Below are 16684 nucleotides of genomic sequence, written 5' to 3'. Positions count from 1 at the left end.
ATCATGTGACTAACTTCCCCTTGAAACTGGGTGAAATGGAAAACAATCATGTGACTAACTTCCCCTTGAAACTGGGTGAAATAGAAATCAATCATGTTACTAACTTCCCCTGGAAACTGGGTGAAATAGAAAACAATCATGTGACTAACTTCCCCTGGAAACTGGGTGAAATAGAAAACAATCATGTGACTAACTTCCCCTGGAAACTGGGTGAAATAGAAAACAATCATGTGACTAACTTCCCCTTGAAACTGGGTGAAATAGAAATCAATCATGTTACTAACTTCCCCTGGAAACTGGGTGAAATAGAAAACAATCATGTTACTAACTTCCCCTGGAAACTGGGTGAAATAGAAAACAATCATGTGACTAACTTCCCCTGGAAACTGGGTGAAATAGAAAACAATCATGTTACTAACTTCCCCTTGAAAATGTGTGAAATAGAAAAACCTTTATCCAAATCTTCACTTTTACTGGTTCCTTTTCAGCACAATGAGTTCTACCTGAGACAGTCGGCAATGGAGAAGGGCACCCAGAAAAATCCCCCGATACACGGGCTCCCACCCATCTATTCCCTAAGCGGTAGCCATGTTTGCTGTACTTCTTAGTAGGAGCACCCAGCCCCCGCTGAGCTCTGCACCCCAACCTGACGCCCCGTACCCCTTCCATCCTTGTGGACTCTCACCCCTCACCGGAGCAGCATGAATCCTCTTACCGGCTTGGTGCCCCCGCTCCTCTTCCTCCTCTGCCTCGTTCCCCATGGCTCCGCCTATGGGCCGGACAAGAGAGCTCAGAAGAAGGGAGACATCATCCTGGGCGGGCTTTTCCCCATACATTTTGGGGTGGCTTCCAAGGACGAGGACCTGGAATCAAGGCCGGAATCACTTGAGTGCGTCAGGTAAGGGCTCGGCTGGAGGGGTGGGAGGTGTATCATCCCGTAACTGCCCCATGGAGCTTACAGTCTAAATGAACTAAAGTCTAATAACATGACTTCTCCAGTCTGGTCTACTGCTCCACCCTCTCCGTACCCCTGCAAACTCATAGGCCCCCTATATAAGTGGCAGCTCCTCTGGCCCTCCCCCTGTCCTAGCCCCACCCATTGTGTGTCTTCTATCCCCTCCCCCTTATAGTCACAGACTTCCTGTCCCTCTTGCTTCAAGCTGCCACTCAGTGTTGTAGCCCCACCCACTGCTTGAGTCACAGACTCTCCCTGGGGTAACGAGATGAAGTCACAATGGCAGTGGAATAATTACCCCCCTAATTGTTACCTTTTCTGCCCGCAGATACAATTTCCGCGGCTTCCGCTGGTTACAGGCAATGATCTTTGCCATCGAGGAAATCAACAGCTCCCCTACGCTGCTCCCCAACATCACTCTGGGGTACAGAATCTTCGACACATGTAACACCGTCTCCAAGGCCCTGGAGGCCACGCTCAGCTTCGTCGCTCAGAACAAAATCGACTCCCTCAATCTGGACGAGTTCTGTAATTGTTCCGAGCATATGCCCTCCACTATCGCTGTGGTAGGGGCCACCGGCTCTGGCGTCTCCACTGCTGTAGCCAATCTGCTCGGACTCTTCCATATTCCTCAGGTAACAGATGCACAGTGGGGCAATGGGGTTCATTTACCCAGGGGGAGGTTCCTGTCTGACCATGGGAAAGAGAGCAGCCCAGGAGCAGGAAGTACAGAGAATCAGAGCTCTGTACCTGGGTAAGTACTGGGGGGAGATTGGATTCACTTACCCAGGGGGGGTTCCTGTCTGACCATGGGAAAGAGAGCAGCCCAGGAGCAGGAAGTACAGAGAATCAGAGCTCTGTACCTGGGTAAGTTCTGGGGGGAGATTGGATTCACTTACCCAGGGGGAGGTTCCTGTCTGACCATGGGAAAGAGAGCAGCCCAGGAGCAGGAAGTACAGAGAATCAGAGCTCTGTACCTGGGTAAGTACTGGGGGGAGATTGGATTCACTTACCCAGGGGGAAGTTTCTGTCTGACCATGGGAAAGAGAGCAGCCCAGGAGCAGGAAGTACAGAGAATCAGAGCTCTGTACCTGGGTAAGTACTGGGGGGAGACTGGATTCACTTACCCAGGGGGAGGTTCCTGTCTGACCATGGGAAAGAGAGCAGCCCAGGAGCAGGAAGTACAGAGAATCAGAGCTCTGTACCTGGGTAAGTACTGGGGGGAGATTGGATTCACTTACCCAGGGGGAGGTTCCTGTCTGACCATGGGAAAGAGAGCAGCCCAGGAGCAGGAAGTACAGAGAATCAGAGCTCTGTACCTGGGTAAGTACTGGGGGGAGATTGGATTCACTTACCCAGGGGGGGGTTCCTGCCTGACCATGGGAAAGAGAGCAGCCCAGGAGCAGGAAGTACAGAGAATCAGAGCTCTGTACCTGGGTAACTGCACACAGTTATATTGTTGGCAAGTTATATTGGCCAGTCCGGCTAACAGGGGTCACCACTTGGTGTTGCAGGTCAGTTACGCCTCGTCAAGCCGGCTCCTAAGCAACAAGAACCAGTACAAGTCGTTCCTGCGCACTATGCCGAATGACGAGCACCAAGCCACCGGCATGGCGGATATCATCGAGTACTTCCAGTGGAACTGGGTCGGGACCATCGCGGCCGACGATGACTACGGGCGCCCGGGGATTGAGAAGTTCCGCGAGGAGGCGGAGGAAAGGGAGATCTGCTTTGATTTCAGTGAGCTCATCTCTCAGTACATGGAGGAAGAGGAGATAGACAGGGTGGCCTCAGTGATCCAAAACTCCACCGCCAGGGTCATCGTGGTCTTCTCCAGTGGGCCGGACCTGGAGCCGCTCATCAAGGAGATCGTCAAGCGGAACATTACCGGCCGTATCTGGTTGGCCAGCGAGGCCTGGGCCAGCTCTTCGCTCATAGCCCTGCCCAACTTCTTCGACGTGATGGGGGGAACCATCGGCTTTGCCCTGAGAGCCGGGCAGATTCCAGGCTTCCGCGAATATCTCCGCAACGTCAATGTCAAAATGTCCAACGTCAACGGCTTCCTCAAGGAATTCTGGGAAGAGACCTTTAATTGCCACCTTCCGTCCAAAAGCCTTTCTTCCCCTTCTTCTTTCATGGGGAGCCCCGAGGATCCCAACAGATGGGGCAACAGTTCTTCTTTCCGGCTTCCGTGCAGCGGGAAGGAAAACATCTCGAGCGTGGAGACCCCGTATCTGGACTTCACCCATTTACGGATATCGTACAACGTGTACCTCGCCGTCTATTCCATCGCTTACGCGCTGCAAGATATTTACTCCTGCACCCCCGGGAAGGGGCTGTTTGCCAACAACTCCTGCGCCGACATCAAGAAAGTGGAAGCCTGGCAGGTAACTGCTCAGTGAGCAAAATAAAACAAACACCCCCCCCCCCGTAGGCAATTATGAATTGTATACGGTGCTGGTTTCACACATTAACCCTATCTGTAACAATGGCCCCTTTATTGGAGCTCCCTATAGATCCTCTCAGGTCCCTGTCTGGGTTTCAAATGAGGGGTGGGTGTGTCCTAACGGTCCCTGCCAGAAGCACAGTAGGAGGTGGAGAGCCAATCACAGCCCTTGAGTCACACAAGCACAGACAGGCTTCAGTTCCCTATCAGGTCAGCCTAGCTGCTGATTGGTTCCTATGCTACAGTGCCGCCGCCCCCCTGCACAGTAGTGATGTATGGGCCGGTCCAACCCATGGTTCAGGCAGGTTCTGGACGACCTCTGCACTACAGTTTTGGGTTGTGGGCGGGTTTGGGTTGAGCTCCTCTGCTTGCCCTCCCCTCTCCGTGACCTTACACTGCCGGCTTCCCGGTTCTGGCTCTCTAATTTATAGGTCCGCCCATGCCCTGCCCCTTTAGTGATGTCAGCGGTGGGTGGGTCTGGCACGGCTCTATGCATAGAGGGAATTAGCTGGGGCAGGTAGGGTTCTGGCTGGGAGTGAGTGGGCTAGGGTCCAGAAAAACTCTACCAGCACATCACTACTACTCAGCCAGGAAGCAGGAAGTGGAACAGGTGGGCGGGGCTAGTAGGGTTTTTGCAGAATTTTTCAATAAATCAGCCCGAAACACTATTTTTTAAAGCACATTCCTTCTATATTTAGATGAGTACAATTTATTGGCCCAATGATGTTTTCCACACAATGTCCCCTTTAATAACATTGGGGAATAGCTTATTGTGTGAGCAACTTATGGGTGTGAGCTGTCATGTGGCTTGGCACATTGCTTATTGTGGGTGCAGAATATTATAGAGATACACAGAGTATGAGCCTGAGAGCAGAGGGTTTAATAGATTCGCTTCTTCCTGTGTCTCACAATTCCTTCCTCTAATAATCCCCCGGCTTCCTTCCTGGGCATCAGCCTTCTGTCTCCTAATTACTCTCCTAATTACTCTCCTGATTACTGACCAGGCCCTCGTAGCTTTGTGTTTCCTGCAGGGACTGAGATACACAGGGAGAGACTGTATTTCCAGTTAGGGGGGGATTTGGGGTGAGTGCTTATTTGTGCCCTGGTTACCCCTGGAACTATAGCGGGGTGACTGTTACCCCAATGTTTCTATATATCTGTAACCTTGTTATGGGCTAAGGGGGCCCAGCCTGAAGGCCAGTTAGGGGGGGATTTGGGGTGAGTGCTTATTTGTGCCCTGGGTACCCCTGGAACTATAGCGGGGTGACTGTTACCCCAATGTTTCTATATATCTGTAACCTTGTTATGGGCTAAGGGGGCCCAGCCTGAAGGCCAGTTAGGGGGGATTTGGGGTGAGTGCTTATTTGTGCCCTGGTTACCCCTGGAACTATAGCGGGGTGACTGTTACCCCAATGTTTCTATATATCTGTAACCTTGTTATGGGCTAAGGGGGCCCAGCCTGAAGGCCAGTTAGGGGGGGATTTGGGGTGAGTGCTTATTTGTGCCCTGGGTACCCCTGGAACTATAGCGGGGTGACTGTTACCCCAATGTTTCTATATATCTGTAACCTTGTTATGGGCTAAGGGGGCCCAGCCTGAAGGCCAGTTAGGGGGGGATTTGGGGTGAGTGCTTATTTGTGCCCTGGGTACCCCTGGAACTATAGCGGGGTGACTGTTACCCCAATGTTTCTATATATCTGTAACCTTGTTATGGGCTAAGGGGGCCCAGCCTGAAGGCCAGTTAGGGGGGGATTTGGGGTGAGTGCTTATTTGTGCCCTGGGTACCCCTGGAACTATAGCGGGGTGACTGTTACCCCAATGTTTCTATATATCTGTAACCTTGTTATGGGCTAAGGGGGCCCAGCCTGAAGGCCAGTTAGGGGGGGATTTGGGGTATGTATGTATATTTTTATTTATAAAGTGCTACTTATGTACGCAGCGCTGTACAGTAGAATCCATTAATACAAACAGGGTGTTAATAAGATAATAGATAAATACAAAGTATAATAATAAATACAGATAAATACAGCAGTAATAAGTTAAGAGTCGAGGACACAAGAGGAAGGAGGTCCCTGCCCCGTAGAGCTTACAATCTATATGGGAGGGGTAACTAACAGACACAAATAGGCAAATATAAGTGCTGTAGGTCACAGTGGGTGACACTACAATATAAGTGCCAGTTCCCAGATCAGGTGCTGGGCGAGTGCTCCAAAAGGACTGGGGGAGGATTCTCTCCGGAGGAAATCAGGGGGGGCATTCCAAATGTAGGGGGCAGCCAGGCAGAAAGGGTTATGGCGGGAAAGCGCAGTAGTAGTGGGGGGCGCAACCAAACGATTGCTCTGCGAGGAACGAAGGAGTCGGCCAGGAACAAACGGAGACACAAGGGAAGGGATGTAGTGAGGAGCAGAGGAATGGGGGGAAGGTTAAGAGAAGGAGTTTGTAAGAAATTCTTTGTTTGATAGGAAGCCACGATAAGGCCTTTAGCAGAGGAAGGGCCTGAACTCTCCTGGATGAGAGGAGGAGAATTCTGGCAGCAGAGTTTAATATAGACTGTAGGGGGGAAAGATGGGAGTTAGGGAGGCCGGTTAATAGCAGGTTGCAGTAGTCCAGTCGGGATAGGATGAGAGCATGCATGAGCAGCCTAGCTGTTACAGTAGAAAGAAAGGGACAAATTCTGGCAATATTGCGTAAGAAAAAGTGACAGGTTTTGACAGTGGTGTTAATGTGGTTAGAAAAGGAGAGACTGGAGTCAAAGATCCCCCCCAAACAACACACCGAATCGACGGGGTTGATGAGGGTGCCATCAATAGAGATGGAAAAGGGGGGGTAGGACCAGGCTTAGGCGGAAAGATCATTAGTTCAGTTTTTGTTAGGTTCAGTTTGAGGTGGCGTTGGTTCATCCGGTTAGAGATAGCTAGGAGGCAGTTAGAGATAGCTAGGAGGCAGTTAGAGATAGCTAGGAGGCAGTTAGAGATAGCTAGGAGGCAGTTAGAGATAGCTAGGAGGCAGTTAGAGATAGCTAGGAGGCAGTTAGAGATAGCCAGGAGGCAGTTAGAGATTTGAGTCTCAGTTTCAGCTGTTAATGAAGGGGTTGACAGATAAATTTGGATATCATCAGCATACAGATGGGATTTGAAGCCAAATGAACGGATAAGATCTCCCAAGGACAGCGTGTAGAGGGAGAACAACAACGGCCCAAGTACAGAGCCTTGGGGTACCCCCACATTAAGTACAGAGCCTTGGGGTACCCCCACATTAAGAGGAACTGGAGATGAGGTTTTATTAGCATAGGAGACAGTGAGGGAACGGTTAGAGAGATAAGAGGAGACCCAGGATGCAGAATTTGCATCAGTGAGTGCTTATTTGTGCCCTGGGTACCCCTGGAACTATAGCGGGGTGTCTGTTACCCCAATGTTTCTATATATCTGTAACCTTGTTATGGGCTAAGGGGGCCCAGCCTGAAGGCCAGTTAGGGGGGGATTTGGGGTGAGTGCTTATTTGTGCCCTGGGTACCCCTGGAACTATAGCGGGGTGACTGTTACCCCAATGTTTCTATATATCTGTAACCTTGTTATGGGCTAAGGGGGCCCAGCCTGAAGGCCAGTTAGGGGGGGATTTGGGGTGAGTGCTTATTTGTGCCCTGGGTACCCCTGGAACTATAGCGGGGTGTCTGTTACCCCAATGTTTCTATATATCTGTAACCTTGTTATGGGCTAAGGGGGCCCAGCCTGAAGGCCAGTTAGGGGGGGATTTGGGGTGAGTGCTTATTTGTGCCCTGGGTACCCCTGGAACTATAGCGGGGTGACTGTTACCCCAATGTTTCTATATATCTGTAACCTTGTTATGGGCTAAGGGGGCCCAGCCTGAAGGCCAGTTAGGGGGGGATTTGGGGTGAGTGCTTATTTGTGCCCTGGGTACCCCTGGAACTATAGCGGGGTGTCTGTTACCCCAATGTTTCTATATATCTGTAACCTTGTTATGGGCTAAGGGGGCCCAGCCTGAAGGCCAGTTAGGGGGGATTTGGGGTGAGTGCTTATTTGTGCCCTGGGTACCCCTGGAACTATAGCGGGGTGTCTGTTACCCCAATGTTTCTATATATCTGTAACCTTGTTATGGGCTAAGGGGGCCCAGCCTGAAGGCCAGTTAGGGGGGGATTTGGGGTGAGTGCTTATTTGTGCCCTGGGTACCCCTGGAACTATAGCGGGGTGTCTGTTACCCCAATGTTTCTATATATCTGTAACCTTGTTATGGGCTAAGGGGGCCCAGCCTGAAGGCCAGTTAGGGGGGGATTTGGGGTGAGTGCTTATTTGTGCCCTGGGTACCCCTGGAACTATAGCGGGGTGTCTGTTACCCCAATGTTTCTATATATCTGTAACCTTGTTATGGGCTAAGGGGGCCCAGCCTGAAGGCCAGTTAGGGGGGGATTTGGGGTGAGTGCTTATTTGTGCCCTGGGTACCCCTGGAACTATAGCGGGGTGACTGTTACCCCAATGTTTCTATATATCTGTAACCTTGTTATGGGCTAAGGGGGCCCAGCCTGAAGGCCAGTTAGGGGGGGATTTGGGGTGAGTGCTTATTTGTGCCCTGGGTACCCCTGGAACTATAGCGGGGTGACTGTTACCCCAATGTTTCTATATATCTGTAACCTTGTTATGGGCTAAGGGGGCCCAGCCTGAAGGCCAGTTAGGGGGGATTTGGGGTGAGTGCTTATTTGTGCCCTGGGTACCCCTGGAACTATAGCGGGGTGACTGTTACCCCAATGTTTCTATATATCTGTAACCTTGTTATGGGCTAAGGGGGCCCAGCCTGAAGGCCAGTTAGGGGGGGATTTGGGGTGAGTGCTTATTTGTGCCCTGGGTACCCCTGGAACTATAGCGGGGTGACTGTTACCCCAATGTTTCTATATATCTGTAACCTTGTTATGGGATAAGGGGGCCCAGCCTGAAGGCCAGTTAGTGGGGGATTTGGGGTGAGTGCTTATTTGTGCCCTGGGTACCCCTGGAACTATAGCAGGGTGACTGTTACCCCAATGTTTCTATATATCTGTAACCTTGTTATGGGCTAAGGGGGCCCAGCCTGAAGGCCAGTTAGGGGGGGATTTGGGGTGAGTGCTTATTTGTGCCCTGGGTACCCCTGGAACTATAGCGGGGTGACTGTTACCCCAATGTTTCTATATATCTGTAACCTTGTTATGGGCTAAGGGGGCCCAGCCTGAAGGCCAGTTAGGGGGGGATTTGGGGTGAGTGCTTATTTGTGCCCTGGGTACCCCTGGAACTATAGCGGGGTGACTGTTACCCCAATGTTTCTATATATCTGTAACCTTGTTATGGGCTAAGGGGGCCCAGCCTGAAGGCCAGTTAGGGGGAGATTTGGGGTGAGTGCTTATTTGTGCCCTGGGTACCCCTGGAACTATAGCGGGGTGACTGTTACCCCAATGTTTCTATATATCTGTAACCTTGTTATGGGCTAAGGGGGCCCAGCCTGAAGGCCAGTTAGGGGGGGATTTGGGGTGAGTGCTTATTTGTGCCCTGGGTACCCCTGGAACTATAGCGGGGTGACTGTTACCCCAATGTTTCTTGTCCACCACCAGGAACTGTGTTTATTTGATCATTTATACATTTTATAAATGAAACTTTTTCATATGACTGTATGTAGATCTATGTGCAGGGGGTTCTCCCTGTATCTGTATGACTTTTCTCTGGGTATCCAAGGTTCCTAGCATACCCCAAATACATACAGGCAGGTTAATTGGCACCTTATATAATTGGGCCAAGTGTGGGATAGGAACATTAAAGTGTAAGCCACTGGGGCAAGGACTGATATGTATAATCTCTATACAGCTCTGAGTATATGTTGGTGCTATAGGAATAAAGGATAATAATATATTATTTAATTGCAGAAAGTATTATTTCATGATATTCCCCCCAAAAAACAGTTTTTGCCTGATTAAAGAAAATGTAATTCTACAAACTCCCCAATATCCATTCAGTTCCCCTATAACAATGAGGTGTATGTGAGACAGCGTTTCCCTATAGGGGTAAGTAGTCGCTGCCTGGGTTGTACCCAACACAATGAGCTGCAGGCAGAACACAAGCCGGGGCTACAGGAGCACTAGCCTCTGGCCAGTAGTTAGCAGCTGACTAATAAAAATAATAATTACTGATATTAATATTATTCATTACCGATATTATTATTATTATTATTAATAATAATAATTACCGATATTATTATGGCAATATAACGGATCAGCTGTTGGCCCCAATCAGAGATATGGTTATGGAAACCTTGTACTGATAAATTCAGCCAATCAGAGGAGAGAGAGTGCCACACAGTGGTCAAAACTGTAACTGCTATTTGGCTGTTTAGTGACCCGGCTGAGCTGGGCCCTGGCACACACTGGCACATACTGGCACCCAGGGCCGGAACTAGGGGTAGGCAGAAGAGGCAGCTGCCTAGGGCGCAACGATTGAGGGGCGCCAGGCAGCCTTTCCTGCCCACCCCTAGTTCTACTTTGTCATTGCCTCTGCCGCTTATCATTAGCGGTGGAGGCAATGACTGATCGAATCGCACCGCCCCCCTGCACCTCCTCCTGTGCTTTGGCGCGCATGCACCATTCGGGGGCGGGAGGTGGGCGGAGTTGGCTGACCGGGTTGCCTAGGGCGCCCGGTCGGCTTGGCCCGCCCCTGCTGGCACCTTGCTTTTCACTATACGGCCATGTTAGTAAGCAGTATCCCGAGGTACCCAGCACTGGGGCCAAACATCACTTGCTAGCCAGCCGTGCCCCCTTGTTCCTCTGTGCCACCCACTGGGAGTGCTGCCATTATTAGGGCTACAGAAGGTACTGTGGTTAAAGGGAAACTATACCCCGAAACAATGTAGGTCTGTATAAATATATAGCCCCCTGGGATTATAGGAGTCACAGTGCACATAAACAAGCCAAGGCACGCATACATGCTAGGCCCCATCAGCCAATGAATGGGCAGAGTTCTGCCTTTTACTCCCACCCTACTTCCTGTTACAGTTAGAGCGGCATCACTTCCTGTCAGCTGATCTCTGAGGGAGCACACAGTAATATATATACTGAAATACTGAATACTTACTGATATATATATTCCAGTTTGGGGAGATTCAGTTGGTTACGTATTCATTCAGGTTTCCCTTTAAAGGACAACTAAAGCCTAAAAAAGCCTATGGCTAGAAATGTTTAGCTGTGAGTTTGGGCCCCTGTACCAGCCCAAAGCCCCCAAAGCTCTATAGAAATAAAGCCCCATGCCCCTGAAGATGCCCACAGTAGCTCTCCATCTTTTGCCCAACTACTGCACATGCTCAGTCTGCTCTTGGCTGATGTCACTGAGCTTAGGGAGCGACTCACAATATTCTTCTTTCCCTGCCTGCTTGGTCTGGTCACTATTAAACATGCATACTAGCCAACCAATCACAGGCCTGTCTGGCTGCTCTCTAAAAAACTGAAGTTCTTTTGAGCTTGGGGCGAGACTTTAGCTGAATCCTTATTGTGTGACTTTTCTTTCCCCCTTGTAATGATCCCAAATACTGAGCTGTGTAACAAATATAAGTTACAGAGGTTGGAAACAGAGGCAGAAGCTGTGACAAAAGTTCCAGTCACTTTGCTGTTACAAACAGCCCCTCTGGGAATAAACTGCCCCATTGGGAAGGTTTGTCTGTATGTAACACAGTGACTGTATCTGCCCCTTACACTCCCCCCCAAGGCTAAGGTACAGAATATTATTAGCTTTAGTATTGTACTGTTGTGTTATTTTTGTTTTCTGGTTTGTTTTTTTTTTTGGGGGGGGGGGGGGTGTGTGCATTACACACGGGGAGAGGCCAAACTGTGCCAGTAGGTGTATAGGCAGAACAACATGTACAGGGGAACCTCTGCACAAACACTATGTTCCTTCCCAGGATGCAAAGTGACTGACACTGAGCTCAGAGTTTGTGTCTCACTATTATAAACAGGCTGTGTATGGCACCCCCAGTCTGTATGGCACCCCCAGTCTGCATGGCACCCCCAGTCTGTATGGCACCCCCAGTCTGTATGGCACCCCCAGTCTGTATGGCACCCCAGTCTGTATGGCACCCCCAGTCTGTATGGCACCCCCAGGCTGTATGGCACCCCCAGGCTGTATGGCACCCCCAGTCTGTATGGCACCCCCAGGCTGTATGGCACCCCCCAGTCTGTATGGCACCCCCAGTCTGTATGGCACCCCCCCAGTCTGTATGGCACCCCCAGTCTGTATGGCACCCCCAGTCTGTATGTCACCCCCAGCCTGTATGGCACCCCCAGTCTGTATGGCACCCCCAGTCTGTATGGCACCCCCCCAGCCTGTATGGCACCCCCAGCCTGTATGGCACCCCCAGCCTGTATGTCACCCCCAGCCTGTATGGCACCCCCAGGCTGTATGGCACCCCCAGCCTGTATGGCACCCCCAGCCTGTATGGCACCCCCAGCCTGTATGGCACCCCCATTCTGTATGGCACCCCCAGTCTGTATGGCACCCCCCCCAGCCTGTATGGCACCCCCAGCCTGTATGGCACCCCCAGCCTGTATGGCACCCCCAGCCTGTATGGCACCCCCATTCTGTATGGCACCCCCAGTCTGTATGGCACCCCCCCAGCCTGTATGGCACCCCCAGCCTGTATGGCACCCCCAGCCTGTATGTCACCCCCAGCCTGTATGGCACCCCCAGTCTGTATGTCACCCCCAGCCTGTATGGCACCCCCAGCCTGTATGGCACCCCCAGTCTGTATGGCACCCCCAGTCTGTATGGCACCCCCCCAGCCTGTATGGCACCCCCAGCCTGTATGGCACCCCCAGCCTGTATGTCACCCCCAGCCTGTATGGCACCCCCAGGCTGTATGGCACCCCCAGGCTGTATGGCACCCCCCAGTCTGTATGGCACCCCCAGGCTGTATGGCACCCCCCAGTCTGTATGGCACCCCCAGTCTGTATGGCACCCCCAGTCTGTATGGCACCCCCCCAGTCTGTATGGCACCCCCAGTCTGTATGGCACCCCCAGCCTGCATGGCACCCCCAGCCTGCATGGCACCCCCAGTCTGCATGGCACCCCCAGTCTGCATGGCACCCCCAGTCTGTATGGCACCCCCAGTCTGTATGGCACCCCCAGTCTGTATGGCACCCCCAGGCTGTATGGCACCCCCAGGCTGCTCAGCTGCCTTTGCTTGGGTCAGTGTAATGTGAGTGTCAGAGAGAGTTGTTTGTAGAAGGAGAGAATTCAGATTGTGTTTTTGTTAGAAAAGCCCCAATTATCTCCTGAGCTGATATTTTGGGGGGTGAGGATATGGGAATATTTGGGAGTCTGTTATAAACAAGTTATGTGTAAATACTGAGCTAAAGCTTGTTTGTATTGATATCCTGTAATACAGTGTGTATAATAGGGCAGCACTAGTTTATATGTACCTGTACCCATGATGCACCTGTGTCTCTGTGCCAATGGGATCATTTGTAGGTTCCGCCCAGTTCTCTATGGGGGTTGAAGAAAAACTTATACACACAGGAGAACTGACCAATGAGAATGCTGATTCCCTGTGTCAGGCCCCTTGCTGGTACCTTACATATAGAGATAATGATGGCATTTTCCCGTCATTATATGGCACAGGAATCAGACATGGGGATAAAGGGACAGACTTGTTCAGTGCTGGGAAACTGTGCTTATTGCTCCCAACTCCAATTGCAGGAACAGAGAACAGGGAGCCGGATTTACTCACATCAGCTGGGATTCTCATTGGGGGAATACTGTGCATAGTAATGCAGCCGCTGGCTTTGTGCTGTTGTTTTGATAATTTACTATGTTCCCTAAGCTCCGCCTCCCAACAGCAGCCCAGAGCCCACTGAGCATGTGCAGGAGCCAGATCTTATAGAAGATGGTATAACAAAGTAACAAGATGGCGGCCCCCTGTGGGCAACTTTGAAAGCATAAATCATTATTTTAAATTGGCTTCTCAGCCCCTGGGCTTGGGCAGTAAGTTCATAATGTTTATATTTATGTTTAGTATACAGAATACAGCATTTCTAATGATTTTCTATTTTAGACTTTAGTTCTCCTTTAAGGTTGGACTGGGCCAGCAGTGCAGTGGGAAAAAACCCAGTGGTCCCCAGCGGACGTGTATTATTGTACAGATATTTATATACAGGGCCCATACACAGGCCAATCATGTCTGCGGACTGAGCCCAGTCAGACCAAATCAGCAACTTATCAGGGGCCTTCCTGTCTGCCTGTCAGTCACCACTAGGTGGTGCTCATGTTCCAAGGCATTATTATAAAGACCATGAAATATAGAAATATAGATACAGAAATGGTTTTGGTGTATGGTGCAGAACAACACTCCTACTAATAATAAAGCAGCAGCTTCTGGGACAGATTAGTTATTGTTATTTTACTCTTACTGATTTAACCATTTAGGTTGCAACACTGTTCTCTGTACAGCAGCTGGGGATTCCCTATTACCTGGGGTACAGGGAGCCGAACCTGAGGCTACTGGGGGCTCAGAATAGGCCCTGTCATTTTAAAGGGGAACTAAACCCTGCTGCACAGCGCGGCTCAACCAAACGTTACTCAGCTATTACTGGACTACAAATCCCAGAATAATGTAACATTATGAAGGGTGAGGCATGCTGGGAGCTGTAGTCCAGGAACATCAGGGTTGTATTCTTAAAGCAATATTGCCCAATAAAACTTTCCCCCAAATCCCCCAATGAGAATCCCAGCTGATGTGAGTAAATCCGGCTCCCTGTTCTCTGTTCCTGCAATTGGAGTTGGGAGCAATAAGCACAGTTTCCCAGCACTGAACAAGTCTGTCCCTTTATCCCCATGTCTGATTCCTGTGCCATATAATGACGGGAAAATGCCATCATTATCTCTATATGTAAGGTACCAGCAAGGGGCCTGACACAGGGAATCAGCATTCTCATTGGTCACTTCTCCTGCATTTATAATGAAGTTTTGGGTCAGTAGAATTCTCATTGGTGATGGCGGATATAGAGGCACAATCAATAGGTGCAGTTCTACTACCGGTGCGGCAGGTACAGGGCAGTCATTTGATCAGAGGGGCTTTACGGGGTATATGGAGGAGTAACACGGGGCACATTCACTGGTCATTTTGCTCCACGCTGGTAACAGAGACCCCTGTTGGTGTGAGTGGGGGCTGCATTGCCTGTGTGGGCAGTCGCTTACATACTGTATATGGGTACGGGGCGGGCAGTCGCTTACATACTGTATATGGGTACGGGGCGGGCAGTCGCTTACATACTGTATATGGGTACGGGGCGGGCAGTCGCTTACATACTGTATATGGGTACGGGGCGGGCAGTCGCTTACATACTGTATATGGGTACGGGGGGGCAGTCGCTTACATACTGTATATGGGTACGGGGCGGGCAGTCGCTTACATACTGTATATGGGTACGGGGGGGCAGTCGCTTACATACTGTATATGGGTACGGGGGGGCAGTCGCTTACATACTGTATATGGGTACGGGGCGGGCAGTCGCTTACATACTGTATATGGGTACGGGGCGGGCAGTCGCTTACATACTGTATATGGGTACGGGGGGGCAGTCGCTTACATACTGTATATGGGTACGGGGGGGCAGTCGCTTACATACTGTATATGGGTACGGGGCGGGCAGTCGCTTACATACTGTATATGGGTACGGGGCGGGCAGTCGCTTACATACTGTATATGGGTACGGGGCGGGCAGTCGCTTACATACTGTATATGGGTACGGGGCGGGCAGTCGCTTACATACTGTATATGGGTACGGGGCGGGCAGTCGCTTACATACTGTATATGGGTACGGGGCGGGCAGTCGCTTACATACTGTATATGGGTACGGGGGGGCAGTCGCTTACATACTGTATATGGGTACGGGGCGGGCAGTCGCTTACATACTGTATATGGGTACGTGGCGGGCAGTCGCTTACATACTGTATATGGGTACGGGGCGGGCAGTCGCTTACATACTGTATATGGGTACGTGGCGGGCAGTCGCTTACATACTGTATATGGGTACGGGGCGGGCAGTCGCTTACATACTGTATATGGGTACGGGGCGGGCAGTCGCTTACATACTGTATATGGGTACGGGCGGGCAGTCGCTTACATACTGTATATGGGTACGGGGGGGCAGTCGCTTACATACTGTATATGGGTACGGGGCGGGCAGTCGCTTACATACTGTATATGGGTACGGGGCGGGCAGTCGCTTACATACTGTATATGGGTACGGGGCGGGCAGTCGCTTACATACTGTATATGGGTACGGGGCGGGCAGTCGCTTACATACTGTATATGGGTACGGGGCGGGCAGTCGCTTACATACTGTATATGGGTACGGGGCGGGCAGTCGCTTACATACTGTATATGGGTACGGGGCGGGCAGTCGCTTACATACTGTATATGGGTACGGGGCGGGCAGTCGCTTACATACTGTATATGGGTACGGGGCGGGCAGTCGCTTACATACTGTATATGGGTACGGGGCGGGCAGTCGCTTACATACTGTATATGGGTACGGGGCGGGCAGTCGCTTACATACTGTATATGGGTACGGGGGGGCAGTCGCTTACATACTGTATATGGGTACGGGGCGGGCAGTCGCTTACATACTGTATATGGGTACGGAGGGGCAGTCGCTTACATACTGTATATGGGTACGGGGCGGGCAGTCGCTTACATACTGTATATGGGTACGGGCGGGCAGTCGCTTACATACTGTATATGGGTACGGGCGGGCAGTCGCTTACATACTGTATATGGGTACGGGGCGGGCAGTCGCTTACATACTGTATATGGGTACGGGGCGGGCAGTCGCTTACATACTGTATATGGGTACGGGCGGGCAGTCGCTTACATACTGTATATGGGTACGGGGCGGGCAGTCGCTTACATACTGTATATGGGTACGGGGGGGCAGTCGCTTACATACTGTATATGGGTACGGGGGGCAGTCGCTTACATACTGTATATGGGTACGGGGCGGGCAGTCGCTTACATACTGTATATGGGTACGGGGCGGGCAGTCGCTTACATACTGTATATGGGTACGGGGCGGGCAGTCGCTTACATACTGTATATGGGTACGGGGCGGGCAGTCGCTTACATACTGTATATGGGTACGGGGGGGCAGTCGCTTACATACTGTATATGGGTACGGGGCGGGCAGTCGCTTACATACTGTATATGGGTACGGGGGGGCAGTCGCTTACATACTGTATATGGGTACGGGGGGGCAGTCGCTTACATACT

General features: G+C 51.1%; 1 protein-coding gene across 2 annotated transcripts in view; it reads left to right on the top strand.

Moving 5' to 3' along the window:
* casr (calcium-sensing receptor) overlaps positions 1-16684 on the top strand; it is a 61059-nt gene that overhangs the window by 28289 nt on the left and 16086 nt on the right. For both annotated transcript variants that reach the window (XM_031896429.1, XM_031896430.1), the window contains exons 2-4: positions 489-898; positions 1284-1590; positions 2470-3342. In XM_031896429.1, coding sequence (XP_031752289.1) covers positions 702-898; positions 1284-1590; positions 2470-3342 — 1377 coding nt within the window. In that variant the 5' untranslated portion in view covers positions 489-701. The remainder of the gene's footprint in view (positions 1-488; positions 899-1283; positions 1591-2469; positions 3343-16684) is intronic.

This window comes from Xenopus tropicalis, chromosome 2, assembly GCF_000004195.4.
Source record: "Xenopus tropicalis strain Nigerian chromosome 2, UCB_Xtro_10.0, whole genome shotgun sequence".
Classification (NCBI taxonomy): Eukaryota; Metazoa; Chordata; class Amphibia; order Anura; family Pipidae; genus Xenopus; species Xenopus tropicalis.
The sequence above is the reverse complement of the archived record's forward strand: the minus strand, read 5'-3'. Positions and strand labels throughout refer to the sequence as shown.